General features: G+C 56.4%; 7 protein-coding genes across 7 annotated transcripts; 4 read left to right on the forward strand and 3 right to left on the reverse strand.

The window, feature by feature from the left end:
- Positions 1-947: 947 nt before the first annotated feature.
- B0T26DRAFT_673006 (uncharacterized protein) lies at positions 948-1,716 on the forward strand (the record flags this gene model as incomplete). The annotated part of the gene is made up of 3 exons (XM_060439537.1): positions 948-1,103; positions 1,368-1,450; positions 1,554-1,716. The coding sequence occupies 3 exons, from the start codon at positions 948-950 to the stop codon at positions 1,714-1,716; spliced, it is 402 nt and encodes a 133-aa protein (XP_060301339.1).
- Positions 1,717-3,446: 1,730 nt separating this feature from the next.
- Positions 3,447-4,049, reverse strand: B0T26DRAFT_173665 (uncharacterized protein). Its single transcript, XM_060433578.1, has one exon. The coding sequence runs from the start codon at positions 3,801-3,803 to the stop codon at positions 3,486-3,488; it is 318 nt and encodes a 105-aa protein (XP_060301340.1). The 5' UTR covers positions 3,804-4,049; the 3' UTR covers positions 3,447-3,485.
- B0T26DRAFT_173664 (uncharacterized protein) lies at positions 4,050-5,489 on the reverse strand. Its single transcript, XM_060433577.1, has 2 exons — positions 4,792-5,489; positions 4,050-4,532 (listed from the first exon to the last, which is right to left on the reverse strand). The coding sequence occupies exons 1-2, from the start codon at positions 5,180-5,182 to the stop codon at positions 4,297-4,299; spliced, it is 627 nt and encodes a 208-aa protein (XP_060301341.1). The 5' UTR covers positions 5,183-5,489; the 3' UTR covers positions 4,050-4,296.
- B0T26DRAFT_673007 (uncharacterized protein) lies at positions 5,315-7,884 on the forward strand (the record flags this gene model as incomplete). The annotated part of the gene is made up of 7 exons (XM_060439538.1): positions 5,315-5,489; positions 5,546-6,002; positions 6,070-6,328; positions 6,400-6,917; positions 7,027-7,241; positions 7,327-7,365; positions 7,439-7,884. 7 exons carry the CDS (start codon positions 5,315-5,317, stop codon positions 7,882-7,884), a joined length of 2,109 nt encoding a protein of 702 aa, XP_060301342.1.
- A 607-nt stretch (positions 7,885-8,491) lies between these two features.
- Positions 8,492-9,703, reverse strand: B0T26DRAFT_748701 (putative chaperone protein; the record flags this gene model as incomplete). The annotated part of the gene is made up of 2 exons (XM_060444996.1): positions 8,492-9,595; positions 9,659-9,703. The coding sequence occupies 2 exons, from the start codon at positions 9,701-9,703 to the stop codon at positions 8,492-8,494; spliced, it is 1,149 nt and encodes a 382-aa protein (XP_060301343.1).
- A 2,665-nt stretch (positions 9,704-12,368) lies between these two features.
- Positions 12,369-14,686, forward strand: B0T26DRAFT_173874 (uncharacterized protein). Its single transcript, XM_060433579.1, has 2 exons — positions 12,369-14,122; positions 14,203-14,686. Exons 1-2 carry the CDS (start codon positions 12,470-12,472, stop codon positions 14,287-14,289), a joined length of 1,740 nt encoding a protein of 579 aa, XP_060301344.1. The 5' UTR covers positions 12,369-12,469; the 3' UTR covers positions 14,290-14,686.
- A 252-nt stretch (positions 14,687-14,938) lies between these two features.
- B0T26DRAFT_638760 (uncharacterized protein) lies at positions 14,939-16,167 on the forward strand (the record flags this gene model as incomplete). The annotated part of the gene is made up of 2 exons (XM_060437072.1): positions 14,939-15,181; positions 15,292-16,167. Coding segments are annotated over 2 exons (1,119 nt in total), but the record flags the coding sequence as incomplete, so codon positions are not given.
- Positions 16,168-16,975: the final 808 nt, after the last annotated feature.

The following is a 16,975-nucleotide window of genomic DNA, read 5'->3' on the forward strand; positions in this document are numbered from 1 at the left end:
GCGCGTTCGCTTTCTCTAAAATCTTCTCGCTCTGCCATCCATCCGCCCAAGGGGGTTGCCACAGTGGAAGAATCCCAGTATCACTAGAGACGGCTACTGGGCTATTGGGACAGTCGGGCTGTGCTGAAGAGGGACACATGATTACCGGACCGCAAAGTCAGTGACGAATCTGATGGCAGCTTGCAGCTCCAGATTCGGTTTCCAGTCGTGCCTTCTTCGAGATCCGCACGGATCCCTGCAGCGCCCAGTGCGCCGCCGAGGCCGCCACACGCAGGTCCACGCAGGTACCAGGCACGCGAGGGAAGGCACGAGGCAGGTCACTCACGCCTACGGTGGTGTGGCCACTCACACTGTCACTGGGCCAAGGGACCTTCCCACATCGGATGGGCAGTAGGAAATTGGCCCGTCCAAACCGCTGGTCGGCCTCTTCCCGTTGGTCGGGGCCCTGCCGATTCGAGATCCACACACCCCCTTTTCCACGCCCCCCAAACGCCTCCCTTCCAGGCCAGCCCGGGGCCAGCGAGCCCAGTGATTTGACTGCGCTTAGATAACCTGGCCGAAAGCATCCAAGTAAAATGGGCTGCCGCAGATTGCCCTCCCCAGACAGCAGAGACTGGGGTCCGGGTAGCGCCCTGTCCACTGTAACCTGCTCCGTAGTCGCGTCGGCCGGCCGCACTGGCAGCGGGCGATCGCCGTGGGAAGCCCTGCGCGGTATATAACACGACGGGCAGCGCAGCGAGTGGCGCCGCCTTCTCTCCTTTCCCTTCTCTTCACCACCACCAACACGCTCTCTTAACAAACAAACCAACCCTGACTTTTTAGTCAATTCCACTCGTTTTCACGAATCCAGCGCTCTTCAACCCTGACTACTCGCCAGACTCTCTCGCCAACTTCACTCTTCGAGTACATATTGTAATACCCGAACAAACAAACTCAAATCTGTCAAGATGAAGTTCTCCGTTGCCGCCGTCCTTGCCGCCGCCGCTGGCGCGCACGCCTGGTCCAACGTGACCTACGTCACCGAGGTTGTCACCGCCGTCACCACCTTCTGCCCCGGCCCCACCCAGATCACCTACGGCGGCACCACCTACACCATCACTGAGGTACGGAATCCACCCGGGGGTCGTCTACCATGTGGGATTGGGAGCGGCCTGGGAGCGTCTTGATAGAAGGCAGGCGCATATCAAGGGCAGGGGGAATAGGGGGAAACACAACCCGATCACCGCTGCTGCCACGGCCTACGCTCTACTTCTATCAAAACGCTTCGGAGAAACTCTCGAGATCTTCACCTTGGCCCTCGTTCTCGAGAGACAAGGGGCAGCACCACGAATCACGCAAGAAACAAAGCTAACAAACTCACTATCTAGGCCACCACCCTGACCATCACCGACTGCCCGTGCACCGTCACCAAGCCGGTGTCTGTTATCTCGTCAGTGGCATGCCACACTTGGTGCGTCTCAGCGGCGCGAATGGGACACGCATCCCATGCCAGAGCATCGAGCGCTAACCTGAGTTCTTCGTATTTATAGCAGCGCCCCTGCCTACCTTAACAGCACCGTCAGCGCTGCCCCCACCAGCAGCGTGCCTCTCACCACTGCCGCCACCACTGCCGCCACCACCACCAGCGCCCTGCCCACCGCCGGCGCTGGCCGCGTCGCCGCCCTCTCGGGCGCCGGCCTCGCCGGTGTCCTCGGCCTCGCCGCTTTCGTCCTCTAAGTTCCTCGCCCAGGATCTCGTGCAATTCACTTTGCCCGAGCCGGAGGGGACAGCCCCGCGCGCTTGTCTCCGCCCCCCGCCGCTATTAGTTCATTTTTATTCGCGCTTGCTCTGGAGTCCCCCTTTGTGCTGAGGGGTATTTGGTGCAGACCGGGAGTGGCGGAGGATGGAGATGTGCGCCGAGGGTTTGTGAGAGGATGTGGTTGGGTCCGAGGAAAGGGGGGGAAGGAGTGGTTGTCTTGGATGAAGCCCAGTTTTTGGATGACGATGAAGTTGTTTGGATCCGGGGAGGAGCGGAGGGGGGGAAAGGGAGGGTCTGACTACCTATCAAAGGCGACAAGAACTGCACTGTGATTCGCTTCACAGTTGTACATGATGCATTGGGATTCGCTTCCCAGTGTAGAACCTGTCTGTCTCCTTTGGTTTTTGGTCGATCTTCCTGGGGGCCGAGCGTCTTGTTCATCGCCGCGCTTTGCGTCCCAGCCACCCTTTTTGAGGTTTTTCAATCCAACCCCCTCGGCAGAAAAAAAAAGGTGTTGCCCTATGGAGAGAGGGAAAGCGAGTCAAATCCCTTTTTTTTCTCTGGACAAAAAAAACAATACCAACACCTTTCAAAACCTCAACTTTTGTCGTGTTTCTCTTCTCTTTTTTTGTCGTGTCGTGCTCTGTCTGGCCTGGTGGTGCTGCTCCGAGTCGCTGACGACGAGCACGACGGGCAAACCCCTTTTTATTGATAAAAAACTGGACGTGTTTTATAAACCCAGTCCCTGGGAACATCAGCCTGCGGGAATCCTGTATATTCTTCTGTATATATCTATCCCAGACAAACCCAGGCTTTTGGACCCACGGAACTTGTTGGCGCTCGGCAGTATATGCCATGCCTCGTCTACTCACTTGCACGAGGTGAGCCGCCTCTCTTCTATTGTCTCAATGGACCGGTGAATCGTGGATGCGGTTTCGTGATAATATTGGTAAACGTGATGATGAATGGGCAGACGTTGGAACTGCCCTGACCGAATCAACCAACCCGGCTCACGGATCGAGGAGGACATCGCACAGCATGTCTAGCGCAGGTATGTAGGTACGTACACAGGTGATCGATCTCACACGACGTCAAGATATGCAGTCAAACTCGTCACCATGGGCGTCACTCAGGCGTCTTATCACCATTATCGCCCTAGCCGCGTGGATCTGATATCCCGCAACCCGCACGGGCGGCGCTGCCGCGGCGGCTCATAATGCTCATTATTTCATGCTTATAACTTGCTTAGGCACGCATACAGGCGGAATATATAAATGGATATATGCCCCGATACCCACCTCTAGTAGTTAATCCCCCAGAACTTAAGTTTGGCCCGTTTGATGTTCTACCATGTTTTCTTATTCCTGCCCTCCGGCCCTCCGGCCTTCTCGCTTCGTTTCTCGGATTCCAGGTTGACCTGCCCCCGGGAAAGCGTGAAACAAACGACCAGAGAAGAATAAAACACCGGTAATCTTCACTTGGAATAATAACCCAGAAAGAGCGAGGGAAGCATCCAGAGGTTTCTTGCTCGCATTCCTATTTCCCCTTTTTTTGTGGGATTTATCACCGAGAATACGTATATTCTACTGACTTCGTAATGCCCCTTTTCTTTAGGTACAGTACAATCCAATCCCTGAATGTTTGTTGGCGTGGTATCCGTACTTTCTAAGATCCGAATGGCCTTGGTATCTTACGACTCGTCGTAAAGGCTTTTCGCTGAGGAAGGTAATAGCTATTTAGTCCCTGTTTAATGATTCTGAAGGCCAATTCCTTCTCTAGAAATACGAAAAAAAATATAAGAGTTCCAGCAGTTGGTTCTGATCAGCAAGACTGAAAAAGGGGCGAATATTTGCGTGAACGAACAAATCCTCCTCCCCGCACACTCGCTTATCCGTACTTGCACCCTCCGGTAATTGTCCCACAGATACCTCGATGCGTAGTATGTATTCACAACATTGAGCACAAGAGTCCGAACTAGCTTACAGACTTCCTCAAGAGCCGTGATTAGCAATCCCCAAAATGCAATTACAGCGTGCGCGCGTGACTGACTATGTACGCCGTCCATAATAAATAATGATAATAAATATGCCCCGCGACAACACGAGCATCTATGTGACGTGACGTGTGTGGGACTGCGATGTGATGTGTGTTAATTACTATTACGTAGCCTGGGGGCATCTATCCATCGCATCACGATCGATCCTCTTTGGCTTGTTTCATTTCTTTTTTTTCTTCTTCTTTTGCCTTTCTGTGTTTCCCCCTCTGGTTCGCTCCTCGCGCACACATGCAAAGTCACACGGAAGCCACATGCAGCTTGGTGTGCGTCATGTCACGGTGACTACACCACTAGATCCCCAGAAGGAACGTGGAAGGAAGGGATGATATGCAAGGAATCTGACGGAAGTGGGAGATGTTCATTTTTCTCTACACGAAACTACTGGGGGGCCGTCGTTCCATCCATCATCCTTTTGGAAGGGGATGATGATGAGGTGGGATTCGTCTCTAAAATCCAAACGGAAGGTGCGACAACACAGCCCTCCTTTCTTTTAGAGTTCGAATTAAATCTCTCGGATGGAGGAAGACCCCAAATGGGAAAGGGGGAAGGGGCGGCGGTGGCCAATAAGCGAGATTGGGACAGATCCCCTGGCCGCAATTCGCCTCTCTTTGGTTTCTTGTTTATTATTTGCCGTTACTCCGTATTTGTTCTTGACACTCCTTCTCTTTACGATATATATAAATAATAAAAGGGCGGGGCGGAAACGTTTCGGCTCCATCCTAACCGTTCGCTTTCGCTCTGTAGGTGCAGTGCCAGTCAGGTCATGATTCCGTCTGCTGCTTGCTTGCTTGGTCAATGGTCCGTGTGCTATTGTTAGCTCTGCTGTGCGACACGAGACAAGAGAGACAAGAATCGAGCGGTCAACAATTGGCTTGCGTCGATGCCGCAGCTGCGTTAGGTTATCAGACTTGGGCAGGGCGATGTCCCCTATTGCCAGATGGTCCGAGTCCGAGCGAGTGAGTGGCTATCAGCAAGAGACAACAATACTGCTACTTACCAAGACGACCGTGATGTGTGAGTGAGCCGTCAACGTCGGACCAAAGGAACCACCATTGAAGTACTTGGCATCGAAAGAGGCGAGCCGCTCTTGGCAGTTCCCGACTTGAAACCACGTCTAGATTCCTTTCTGGGTATGTAAGGATATCTCTAGGTTCTTTATGGCTTGGGTCATGCCGCCTGCGAGTTCTCGGACGCTGCCATGGGTGTTCGGCAATAAAGAAGAACAGGGGACGGGCCAATGGGATTTCCCCGCGCTGAGTCTCCGGACGCCCAGCCAGCCGAGAGCCGTCGGTCGGGGTAAGGGAATGCGGGGCGAAGGTCGGTCGTATAGGTAACCGTCGCCGAGGCGCACCAACATCATGCCATGTCGATGCTGGACGGCCGGCCATACGGCAAGGACATTAATGATTCGAGACGGACGACGACGCAGACAGTATTGATGACTGAACTCGTTCTATAAGTGACTCTAAAGCTGAATACCTATTCAATATTCGCGTGGCTCTGCCTGTCCCTGAGCAAATATGGCAGACCGCGACCATCCCCAGGACCAGGTGCAGCACCACTCGCTCACCGACCCCGAGAGCTTCTGGGGTCACCAGGCCGAGCAGCTGCACTGGCACAAGAAACCGTCTGCGGTGCTCAAGAGGACTACCAAGAAGCTGGAGCAGAGCGGCGCCGAGCATGATCACTGGGAGTGTAAGTCACGCTTCTCTCTTTCAATTTCTCTTCTCTGTGTGCTAGCCTCTATGTAGGGTTCCCCGACGGCGAGATATCGACGTGCTACAACTGCGTCGACCGCCACGTGCTCGCGGGCCGCGGCGATGACCCGGCCATCCTGTACGACAGCCCCGTCACGGCCACCAAGGGGCGGCTGACGTACGGCAAGCTGCTCGACGAGGTCGCCACCTTTGCTGCTGTCCTGCGCCAGGAGGGCGTCAACAAGGGCGACGTCGTGCTCGTGTACATGCCCATGGTTCCCGCCACCCTGGTCGGTATCCTGGCCATCGGCCGGCTCGGCGCGATCCACGCCGTCGTCTTTGGCGGTTTCGCCCCCGCCGCCCTCGCCCAGCGCATCGAGGCCTCGCGCCCCGTCGCCATCCTCACCGCCTCGTGCGGCATCGACGGCAACAAGCCCCCCGTCGCCTACCGCTCCTACATCGAGGAAGCCGTCCGCCTCTCGGCCTGGAAGCCCCCGCGCATCATCATCTGGTATGTTGTTTCTTTCAGTACCTAGTAAAAGAATGTATGCTGACAAAAACAATGAATGAATAACCAGGCAGCGCCACGAGCTCTCTTGGCACCCCGTCCGCAAGACGGACGGCGAGCGGAACTGGCAGAACCTGGTCAAGAGCGCCCGCGGCCGCGGCCTGCGCGCCGACTGCGTGCCCGTGAAATCAACTGATGGCCTGTACATCATCTACACGAGCGGCACGACGGGGCTACCAAAGGGCGTGCTGCGCGAGGCCGGCGGCCACGCCGTCGGGTTGCACCTGTCCGTCTCGTACCTGTTTGGGATCCACGGGCCCGGGGATGTCGTGAGTCCTTCTTCTTCTCACCAAATCTTGTCAATCTAGTCCGCTCGACCTACTAACACCTCATCATCTAGATGGGCTGCTTCAGTGATATCGGCTGGGTGGTGTCGCATAGCTACACGCTCTACGGGCCGCTGCTGGCCGGGGCGGCGACGGTGCTGTACGAGGGCAAGCCGGTGGCGACGCCGGACGCGGGGGCCTTCTGGCGGCTGGTCGACGAGTACCGCATCAACGCCGTGTTCACGGCGCCGACGGCCCTGCGCGCCATCCGCAAGGACGACCCGGACAATGCGGCCATCGCCGCCGTCGGCGCCCGCGGCGGCCTGCGCTCCCTGCGCGCCATCTTCCTCGCCGGCGAGCGCTCCGAGCCCGCCCTCGTCACCATGTACGCGGGCCTCTTGGCCAAATACGGCGACCGCGCCGGCGCCCGCGTTATTGATAACTGGTGGTCATCTGAATCTGGCTCACCTATCTCGGGCATTGCCCTCGTGCCCCACGCCGGCAGGGACCGCGCGGCAAACATCAGAGACGTCCCGCCCCTCGAGATTAAGCCGGGAAGTGCCGGAAAGGCCATGCCGGGGTTTGATGTGCGGTATGTGTGCATCCATCTCATCCCTCCATGACCTGTGTATGTGAGCGTGTCTATTCTCGCGTTGAAAAGCGAGCAAACACTGACACGTCCTCTTGACCCCACACCACAGCACGATCGACGACGACGGCAACGAGGTGCCGCGCGGCACCATGGGCAACATTGTGCTGGGGCTGCCGCTGGCGCCGACGGCGTTCCGCACGCTCTGGGAGGACGAGGAACGCTTCTACCGAGGCTACCTGAAGCGCTTCGGCGGGCGCTGGCTCGACACGGGCGACGCCGGCTGGGTCGACGACAGGGGGTACATTCACATCATGGCGCGGTCTGGTGCGTATTCATTCACCTAGAAGCTTCCCTCCTTGTTACGTCGCCTGGATTGTCGATAGCTAACAAGGAGGCTGTACCTCTCTAGACGACCTCATTAACGTAGCCGCCCATCGGCTCAGCACTGGTAGGTTTTCCCTTTTGTTCTCACGCCCTGTTCGACCAAACCAGCCGAACTAACCAACCCTCACCAACCACAGGCGCGCTCGAGCAGGCCATCACCAGCCACCCGCGCGTGACGGAAGCGTGCGTAGTAGGCATCCCAGACGATCTCAAGGGCCAGCTGCCGTTTGCCTTTGTCGCCACCACCACCGACCCCACCGACACCGCCGAAAACAACAACCAACTGCTCGCCGAGATCCAAACCCTAGTCCGAACACAGGTCGGCCCTATCGCGACGCTGGGTGGTGTTATCTACGGGCGCGGCATGATCCCCAAGACGCGGTCGGGCAAGACGCTGCGGCGCGTGCTGCGCGACCTGCTGGAGAACGCCGTGCACGGCGAGCTGGAAACCAAAACCGTGGCCGTGCCGTCGACCGTCGAGGACGCGGCCGTCGTCGATGTTGCGAGGGACAAGATTCGCGAGTATTTTGCTGTGCACGGCGCGGCGCGGCACCGCGCCATTGACGCGCGGGCTAAGCTCTGATGCGGCAAGATTAATGAGTGAATGGCCGTCTGTCTGGCTCGGCTCTGGTAATGTGAATAGAAATAGGGACTTGCTGACTGGCTGACTCTTGTTTCTGTTGAGAGACTGGTTGCCCGTAAATGGCAAAACGGGCGGGTGAGTGGGTGGCGGGAGGCCAGAAAAGGGCACCCCCTATCCATATTTATATGCATACGCAAAAAAAAACCGACCAAAAAAAGAAGTAGACGAAACGTGTTTGGAGCTGGTTACACGTAGCATGTGCTTTACTGTTTTCCCCTCCTTGAAATATATGTACGTCTATATACATGCGGCGTCTATCTCGAGGGCCTTTTAGTTTAGTTGAACACTACGAGCAAATAGCGTTAAATATTGGCGTTTAGAGCCTCAAAACAAGACAAGGAAAGGGACACCGCCGAAGCCGTGAGCTATGCGAGTTTGTTTTGCTTGTTTATTCGTATTATCACCGCCCTGCACCAAGTCAAGGCAAGGCAAGGCGGGGCAGGGCATGACCTTCAAATCTTTCTATATATGTGCGTGTCTGACCGACGTCAAAAAATTCCCCAGAAAAATAAAAAGCAGAAAAACAAAAAGCAGAAAAACATGTACATCACCTCGTCCCTCTCGCTCCCGCAGGCGCGTCCACCCTCCGCTTAGTGAGCGACCTACCGAGCGCGTCGCGCACCATGGGGTCGCCGCGGATGGTGTTCTGCACCAGCCACTCCTTGACCTTGCTTCGCATGGCGGCCAGCATGTCGCCGTCGCCGGCGTACGGCGCCATCTCCATGTCCAGCAGCCGCGAGGCGTCCGAGTCGAGGCCCTTGGCCACGGCCTCGAGGCGGTCTAGGCCCTGCCGTAGCGCCACGTCGTTCTCACCCGCGCCGCCGCCGTGGCGCCTCGTGGCGATCTGCCCGCCCGACGTGTCCGCCGTCAGGAGCGGGCCGATCTGCATCAGCGCGATGGACAGCGTGATGCTGAGCTGTCGGGCGAGGGTGATGGCCTGGAAGGGCAGATAGGGGACGCGGGAGCCGCCGCCGGCAAACAAGGCCAGCAGCGGGTTGAGCAGCTTGTCGACGACGGCGGGGCGGCCGGGGCGCGTCATAGTGTGGGCCTCAAAGGCGAACATGGCGGCCATGGCCAACCACCGCTCGTACCGGCCCCAGTCCATGTAGCCCAGCAGGCCGAGGCCGTAGAGGGCGGCAGCGCTGACGCCGTAGTGGGCCAGCAGCACCTGGCCGCCGACCGTCACGTAGTCGCGCACCGTCTTGCAGCGCTGGGCGCCCCAGCCGACGGCGGCGGGGCCGAAGCGGTCGTAGGCGAAGCGCCGCGCCGGGTCTAGCAGCGTGTCCGAGGCCGTCTTGAGGTGGATGAAGTACGTGTTGACGGCGTCGGGGTCCGTCGCCATGTCGGCGGCGGCGTCCCCCCCTCCCTTGCCCACCTTGTCTGGGTGGAAGGTGGCGGCCAGGCGACGGAAGCGCGACTTGATCTCGCGGTCGGTAGCGTCGAGGCCGACGCCTAGGTCGCCGTAGAAGCTGCCGGCGCGCTGCAGCTCGTAGTCGGCCTCGTAGATGGTGTAAGCCAGGTAGACGGACACGACCAGGATGTGGATGCGGCGGCGGTGCTCGGCGTAGCGCGGCGTGCCCGGCTGCGGCTTCGCCTCGCCCGCCCGGATCGTGATGCCGTAGTAGATGGCCTGCACCCAGCCCGTGACGAGCTTTTGCGCCGACGCGTTAGCCTATGTGAGGGTTCATTAGGCATACCACAAACAGAAACTCACATTCGGAAGGAAGCTCCAGCCCAACAACGAGAGAACGTTCAACATGGTCGTCTACTGCTGCTGCGACAAGTCAAGGTTGCTCGCAAGCAAAGGAATTCCGCTGTTTTCCTCGACGCAAGAGTTAAGTCATGATGGGGGAGCAAGCTACAAAATGGCGAATAAACAATTTAGAGGTGGGGTGCGGGCTCGTTTGAGGAATGGGCGCAAGGAAAGGACGATCGCAGATCGCCGTGGCGTATGCCTCGAACGCGGCCAGAGGTCAACCTGTCCAAGTCGCTTCAGCCCTGGCGATCGGCTTTAGGTTGCGCCCGCCTGCTGCGTGCAGGGTTAGTGCTGCGCAGTGGTCACTGGTGGCGGGCGGGCGGGTTCAGGTGGTCTAACGGCACGTGCGGCGGCCAATCTTCGGCTGAATCCGGGGAAGGGTACACGCTGTATGTTTCTCGAGGGTTAGGGGCTGCATTGAAGCCGTTGATCACCACGGGTGCCAATCGCAATTCCGGTGTCTGACCACGTCCACTTCACGCAAGTAAACGAGTTTCTCTTTATTTCACTTTCAATTCTTTCTTGTTTTTTCTCTGTTATATCTATAAGCCAAATCCTCATCTAGGCGGGCTTGCTCTGAACACCTTAGCATGTAAGGTACCTAGCATCCCACGGATACGGGAAGTTAAGTTACACACCCATACCATCTCCAACCTGGAATATTCTCCCGCGCTACACTGACAAGCAAACACGAGCGACAAACAGCCCGATCCGAGCTGCCAAGGGAATCAATTAATGAGCAGGTTAATTCTAACAGTCTGCGTCCGTCTGGTAGCGACTTTAATAAACAAAAGAACTTGCAATGGAAAAAGCCAAAGCCCAAGAAACCTGTGAAGAAACAGTCCAATCACGACGTCGTCCAAAAAAGACGGGAACAAATCTACCACCTACCTACTCCGTACCTAGTCCGTGATCATGTCATAATCTGGACATCATGTCATAGTTTGCGGCACATGGTAGCGAACGCAAGATAACCGAGCGATGTAGCAGGATCCTTCCCTGGTTTCTACTCCGTACATAGTACAACTCAGTAATACACAGGTACTGTACATATAGCCTGAGAGGAGTTGACAGCGTTGATAGCCCGCAACACTCATATATGATCTACGAATATCTAGGCCCAGTTGCGGAATCGCGAATTGTCGGTGGACGCCTGCTAGTGATAAAGATAAGTATCTATATGTCCGATTTCTTTCTCATCCCATGCTCTATGCCCCATAGTAGATAGCTCGTCAGGAGTTGTCTCGCCTATCTCGTTACATAACGAAGACACGCACACGCACCACACCATGCCCATCGGGAAAAGTTTTGATGTGAGATAATACCTGGTATCGTATAGCAACCGTAGAATTGGGCCATACCAAGGTCTCGTACCGTATATATAGACATAATTACATACCTACGTCTTAAAGACATGCTTTGAACCAGGTAGTCCCTTGGTAGTTGGCGAGGAGTGGCCTCAAAAGAAAAGCATCGTCACAGTACCAAAATGTCCCACCGAAGCTATGTGACACACCCGCGACCTGCATACCTAGCCACACCATAATAACAGCCAGTCCAACAAGATAGACAAGGTATACACGGGCAGGGACCAAGATAAAGTACTTTGTACTCACAATAAGATGCTGATTTGGTTCCTCCCGAGGCCGGGGCAGGGCAGGGGGGGTATTTGCGTTGGCCACTTATTCCTTCGGGAAATTCCATTTTCAAGATACAGAACGAAAAAAGAACGAAGAAGGAAATAGCAGGTATAAAACCCCATCCCCCAGTCCAGCTCGACATCGAAAGAGAGGGATTCGCCCACTTGCTGCCGAGTCGAGTCGTTATTGTTGTTAATAATGCAGGCCGAGGTACAAACCACACGGCGGCCATAAACCACACCATCCAGACTGGATTGGCGCGATTTTGCCGGGGAGAGGGGGTTAAATGCTGGCGCGGCTTGGCCTCTGTCCAAATCCAAATCCAAATCCAAAAAAAAAAAAAAAAAAAAAAAACGACGTCGATATTGGGGAAAAGAGAAACGGCGACAACGCTTAAAACTACACTACATACACTACAGTGCTAGCTCGGTGCGGGGGAGGAGTATGGGAAATAGGAAATTGGGAATGGGAAGGGGGAAAAAGAGCCAACGACCCCGTCGCTTCCCTGCCCGCCCGCCCGCCCGCCCGATGCGCTCCGTCCAATGGGCAACGCGGCAGCTTCCAGAAACGGATAGCTTAAGCGGACGCAAAGGCTGAAGCTCGCAACAAGGACATGGAGCTCTCGCACTTTCCCCAGGTTTTTGTCGCTCGGGCTCGACCACCCCGCCATCGCCACCACTACCACCACTCATCCTTGCTTCGCCCTGGCTCGCTGCATCTACATACCATACTATACCATACATGCACCATGTGGAGAGCTTTGACAACGCGGGATTCATTTCCTGACTCCTCGCATATGTGGTCGCTCCCCTCGTGCTGCTGCCGTGTGTGCCTTGGCCGGGAGGGGTAGTGGTGTCTAGTAGACACTCCCAAGCCAGTAGCTCTTGATCGTCTAGTCTCGCTGTTGCGTTGCTTCTTGCCCTCATCTGACTTGTTCTCTATCGCTCTTGCCCGGGTCCTTATCATACCCCTCCCCCCTTCTCAGCTGGACAGGTCTCGACTTCTCAAACACACCAGCCCTCGGATTTACTTCGCCAGCTTGTCACTTGTCAAGACTCACGAGTATCAATAACCCGTCGTCCCGTCTTCCCGCCCTGTTTGGCCAAGACTCATTAATCAGAACACCAAAATGCCCATCAAATCACGGTGGACAGCTCCTATCCCGCGCTGCTCCCTCCAGCAATGGGTATTCGGGTCCGCTTGTGGCCCCGTCCACGACTACCGGGCCTTGATCGACCCCGAACGGCCTGACACAAACTTCCTCACCCTAGACGACTTCCGCCTGCTGTCCAAGCGCGTGGCCCTGGGCCTGCAGAAGGCCGGGCTGAAGCCCGGGGATCGGGTGCTGCTCTTTTCTGGCAACAGCCTCTTCGTCCCCTCCGTCTTTCTCGGCATCCTCATGGCCGGCGGCATCTTTACAGGTGCCAACCCAACCTTCGTCCCGAGAGAGCTGGCGTACCAGCTCCGCGACAGCCAAGCCAGCTTCCTGATTGTCGCCGAGCCGGCAAAGGAGATAGCTTTTAAGGCGGCAAGGGAGGCCGGCCTGCCCGACGATCGCATACTTCTCTTCGGCGGCGATACCCTAGCGCCCGAGCTCGCCCGGAGCCCAAACCCTGGGCCGGGAGCCCAAGGGCGGGCAGGAAAGGCACGGCACTGGACGGAGCTCCTGGCCGGAAACCTCGAGCATGCCAAGGGCTGGAGCTGGCAAGAGCCTTTGGACACGACCGTCACAACCTGCTGCCTCAACTACAGCAGTGGAACAATGGGGGTCCCCAAGGGGGTCGAGATCTCGCACTACTCGTACGTCGCCAATGGCGTAGGCGTCGAGTTTGCCAACGACCTGGATCCCGACGCCCAGGAAAAGCGGAAGCAGGCCCGCGCTCTCTGCTTTCTTCCATTGTACCACGCGTACGGGCAGACTTACTTCGTCACCATCTACCCGCGCCTCCACATACCCGTGTACATAATGCCTAGCTTCGACTTCGTCAAGGTGCTTGATTACGTTCAGCGCTACCGCATCACGGCCCTGATGTGCGTGCCGCCTATTGTTGTCGCGCTGGCTAAGCACCCCTTGACTAAAAAGTTCGACCTGTCCAGCGTCACAAGCATAGGCTGCGGGGCAGCGCCTCTAACGCGCGAGGTTTCTGACGAGGTGGAGAAGTTGTTCCAGGACAGAGACGTCTTCGTCCGCCAGGGATGGGGTATGACAGAGACAACATGCACGTGCATGTCCTGGGACCCTAAAATCCGAGGCCACAGTAGCGGCGTGGGCGAGATGATGCCAAACTGCGCAGCGAGGCTCATGGCGCTGGACGGCAAGACGGAGATCACAAAGGCGGGCGAGCGCGGCGAGCTCTGGGTGACGGGACCGACCCTGATGCGCGGGTACTGGAGGAAGCCGCAGGCGACGGCCGACACGCTGTCGGTCGACAGCAACGGGACTTGCTGGCTTAGGACGGGCGATATTGCCTACGTCGAAGACTACAGGCCCGGCGGCATATTCCACGTTGTCGACCGCCTCAAGGAGCTGATCAAGGTCAAGGGCAACCAGGTGGCGCCGGCCGAGCTCGAGGGCGTCCTGCTCGAGAGCCCCGACGTGGCCGACGCTGCCGTTGTCGGTGTCACTATCAAGGGCGAAGAAGTCCCGAGGGCCTACATTGTCCGCGACCCCGCGTCCAACGCCACCGAGAGGGCCATTGCCGACTGGATGGCCACCAAGGTTGCCCGGTATAAGCGGTTGAAGGGCGGCGTGGTGTTTACTGATGTGATTCCGAAGAATCCAGTAAGTTTCTGTCCCTCTCTCCCTGTTCTCACTCTTCTTTCTGGGAAACTGTTTGTGATCTAACTAACGGGGTTCGATAGTCCGGCAAGATCCTCCGCAACCAGCTTCGGGATCGAGCGAAAAAAGAAGTCGGAGACAATAAACCTAGAACCTCGAAGCTTGCTTGAGTATGCATGCAGGCAGTTTAATGGGCGGTCACTTGCCTAAAGTTGGCCCCAACGAGAGAAATGGCCGGTTTTGCATTCGGCATATTCAGGTTGCAAGGACAGGGAGGGAAGGAGGCGAACGTACGTGACGTGGAGAAAACCTTTAGCGTTTGCTATGTATACGAGTGCGGCGGTGAGCATGGAGACCCTTCGTGCCTGCTTTCGGTGGCAGCTGCCTTCCCTTCGGGTGTCATATTAATTTGCTCGGGGGGAAGTTGGTGCGGAAGGAGCGAGTCGAGGACGGAAACAGCTTGACTAACTGTCCACGGCAGGAGTGTCCGAATTTTAATGACATCGTAAACCCAACTTCCTGTTCCTCTCGATTCTGTTGTCAAAGACACATCCAGATTTCCGCTTTGACTACCTAGGCTTATTCCTCTGCATCGTTTGCATTTTAAGGTAGGCATTCGGTTCCGTTGCCAATTCTCCAGTGTTGTTTTGAAGCAAGGCGCCCACATACACCTCCAGTTTTGGCAGTTGATGACCATATACAGAGGCCAGGCTGCCCATTTCGGCTAACATGGCTACCCCGTCGATCCAATAGTTCTATCAAAAGAAGGCCCCCTCCTTCCCTCCAAAACCCCAGGGGCCAGGCCCGAATGGCAGCAACGGCGAGCCCAACCCAGCCAAGGCCGACGTGGCTCCGCCCCTCCTTACCCAAGCATGGCAACCGAAAGGGGCGTACGAGCCAGTCCAAATCAGTGAGCTACACCAGGGACCGGGCAAGGTGCGTTTCATGGGGCGCCTCGTAAACTTTGTTTCAGACGACGGCGGCAAGGATGACCGACCCAGACGCCCACGGGTTCTGGGATTCCACTTCATGGCCGTGAAGGACGACACGGGTGTTGTTGTCGTGAGTGCCTGCCTGTTAAACCAGCCATAGCCACTCCCTCGCTATCCTTCAGACTACTACACTTACGCCCACAAGCTACGAGCTAACGCCCCATTGCGGGACCTGCACAGATAAAGCTCACGGCCGCGGGCATTGATATCAACGATATTCAGCTTGGGAGCCTTGTTACCGTGTGGACTGGCTTCGTAGCCGAGTCCTCGAATGCGCTTCCACTGCGTGCCCCTTTCGGGGCCATGATGATCCCAGTCCACCTTAGCCCAGCGTCCCAGTCATGCATCCACTTCCACCGCGAAGAGCCTGGTTCGGACGAATCATGGCTCTGCCGACTCCCTCTAGACTACGACAGCGCGAGGGGCTCTCTGGAATCGTCTCCCATGTCGGCCTTCATGAACCTCCGGGCTTACCTAAACTGTAGCCACGATAGCGCCCCCAGTCCAAGAGTTGTCGTCTGCGTCTCCAGCGTCGGCCCGTGCAAGACGGTCTGGTCGGTAAAGGCACAGAGAAATTTGAAAATGGTTGAGCTACACGTCGTTGACGAGACAGACAGCTGCGTACTGCGGCTATGGGAGGACAAAGTACTGTCTGCACGGGCGTGGTACCCTGACGATACTATCCTGCTTATCAGTAACTCCCTATTCTGTCTAAAGGGCAAGAAAAATGACATCCCAGAACTCGGCATTGGCAGTACATCGATGATTGAAGTCGACCCAGTGTTCCCTGATGCCGATTGGCTACGGCGGATGGCCGCGAATCGTACCAGGAAAGAAAGCGTCTACATCCCCTTTCCTTCGGACATTTGGGGTGCCGATAAAGGAATCGGCGGCCTGGAATCGGACTCGGGAACCCTCTTCACTTTGGCCGACGTCGACGTCTGGGCAAGGGACGAAACTAATCCCATCTTCACTGGAAAGCTGAACATGGTGATTCTCGGCGTCCGTATTACCGAGATCGCGGGCCGAGGCATGCTGTGCTGCTTTGAATGGTGAGCGAGCACACACATATGTCCATCTACATCCTACGCCGTTACTACCAAATCAGTGTGGACTGACTTTCTTTTCCACCAAAGCTGCGGCGTACCCATCTACGGCAACCAAACTCGTACCACTTGCATGAATTGCAGAAGCAAGTGCGAGCTGGCTCTGAACCCCTGAATCATCGGCCCCCTGGCCGACGAGACCGGTTTCATCGCAGCGGGAAAGCTGATCTGGAGCGACCGGGCCTAGACGGAGCTTTTCTTCGGAAGCACTGTCATCCCCGACGATGGCGGAGCGGTAGGAAAGGAGAAGCAAGGGCCTAAGGACGCCTGGAAGGAGCTGACAGCCCTCGACTCGGGCAGGCTGCGGATGGTGAAAGACCAGCTGAAGTACTCGCGCGTCACGCTAACGTTTGGCTGGTTTCAGGGGCTGGCGAGGCTCTGTGTTCTGAGCGTGGAGTGGTGACGGCAGGCCACCTCGCCGCAACGTATGTTGGGTTGATGTATATGTCGCAAACTTTGGTACTTGTAAGTGGACTTTGTGTGACGGGCAGAGGGACGAATATGCTCTAAGTAGCTGAGGGAAATATAGACAACTGTCGTATGTATACGAGCACGAAAGAGTTTGCTGTACCAGAAGTACTTGAATGATTATTGCTTGGGCTACGCTTCGTACTTGAACATTACTAGGGTCATTGATGTTCGACTTGATACGAAAACAAGACACCGATGCTCGGCAGCTCACTTTCAAACATTAGGTTGTTCAACTACCGTCAGCAGCCAAACTCTCCTGATATATACCAAAACAGATATGGATAATC

Source organism: Lasiosphaeria miniovina, assembly GCF_030549165.1.
Source record: "Lasiosphaeria miniovina strain SMH2392-1A chromosome Unknown B0T26scaffold_2, whole genome shotgun sequence".
In the NCBI taxonomy this organism is placed as follows: domain Eukaryota; kingdom Fungi; phylum Ascomycota; class Sordariomycetes; order Sordariales; family Lasiosphaeriaceae; genus Lasiosphaeria; species Lasiosphaeria miniovina.

Bases quoted from the DNA above. Each gene is read 5' to 3' on its own strand.
- B0T26DRAFT_173664 (XM_060433577.1), bottom strand. From the start codon at position 5,182: ATGGCCGGCCGTCCAGCATCGACATGGCATGATGTTGGTGCGCCTCGG. The intron at 4,533-4,791 runs GTAAGTAGCAGT...CTGCACCTACAG, and splicing joins CACACATCACGGTCGTCTTG to AGCGAAAGCGAACGGTTAGG.
- B0T26DRAFT_173665 (XM_060433578.1), bottom strand. From the start codon at position 3,803: ATGGACGGCGTACATAGTCAGTCACGCGCGCACGCTGTAATTGCATTT.
- B0T26DRAFT_173874 (XM_060433579.1), top strand. From the start codon at position 12,470: ATGCCCATCAAATCACGGTGGACAGCTCCTATCCCGCGCTGCTCCCTC. The intron at 14,123-14,202 runs GTAAGTTTCTGT...GGGGTTCGATAG, and splicing joins ATGTGATTCCGAAGAATCCA to TCCGGCAAGATCCTCCGCAA.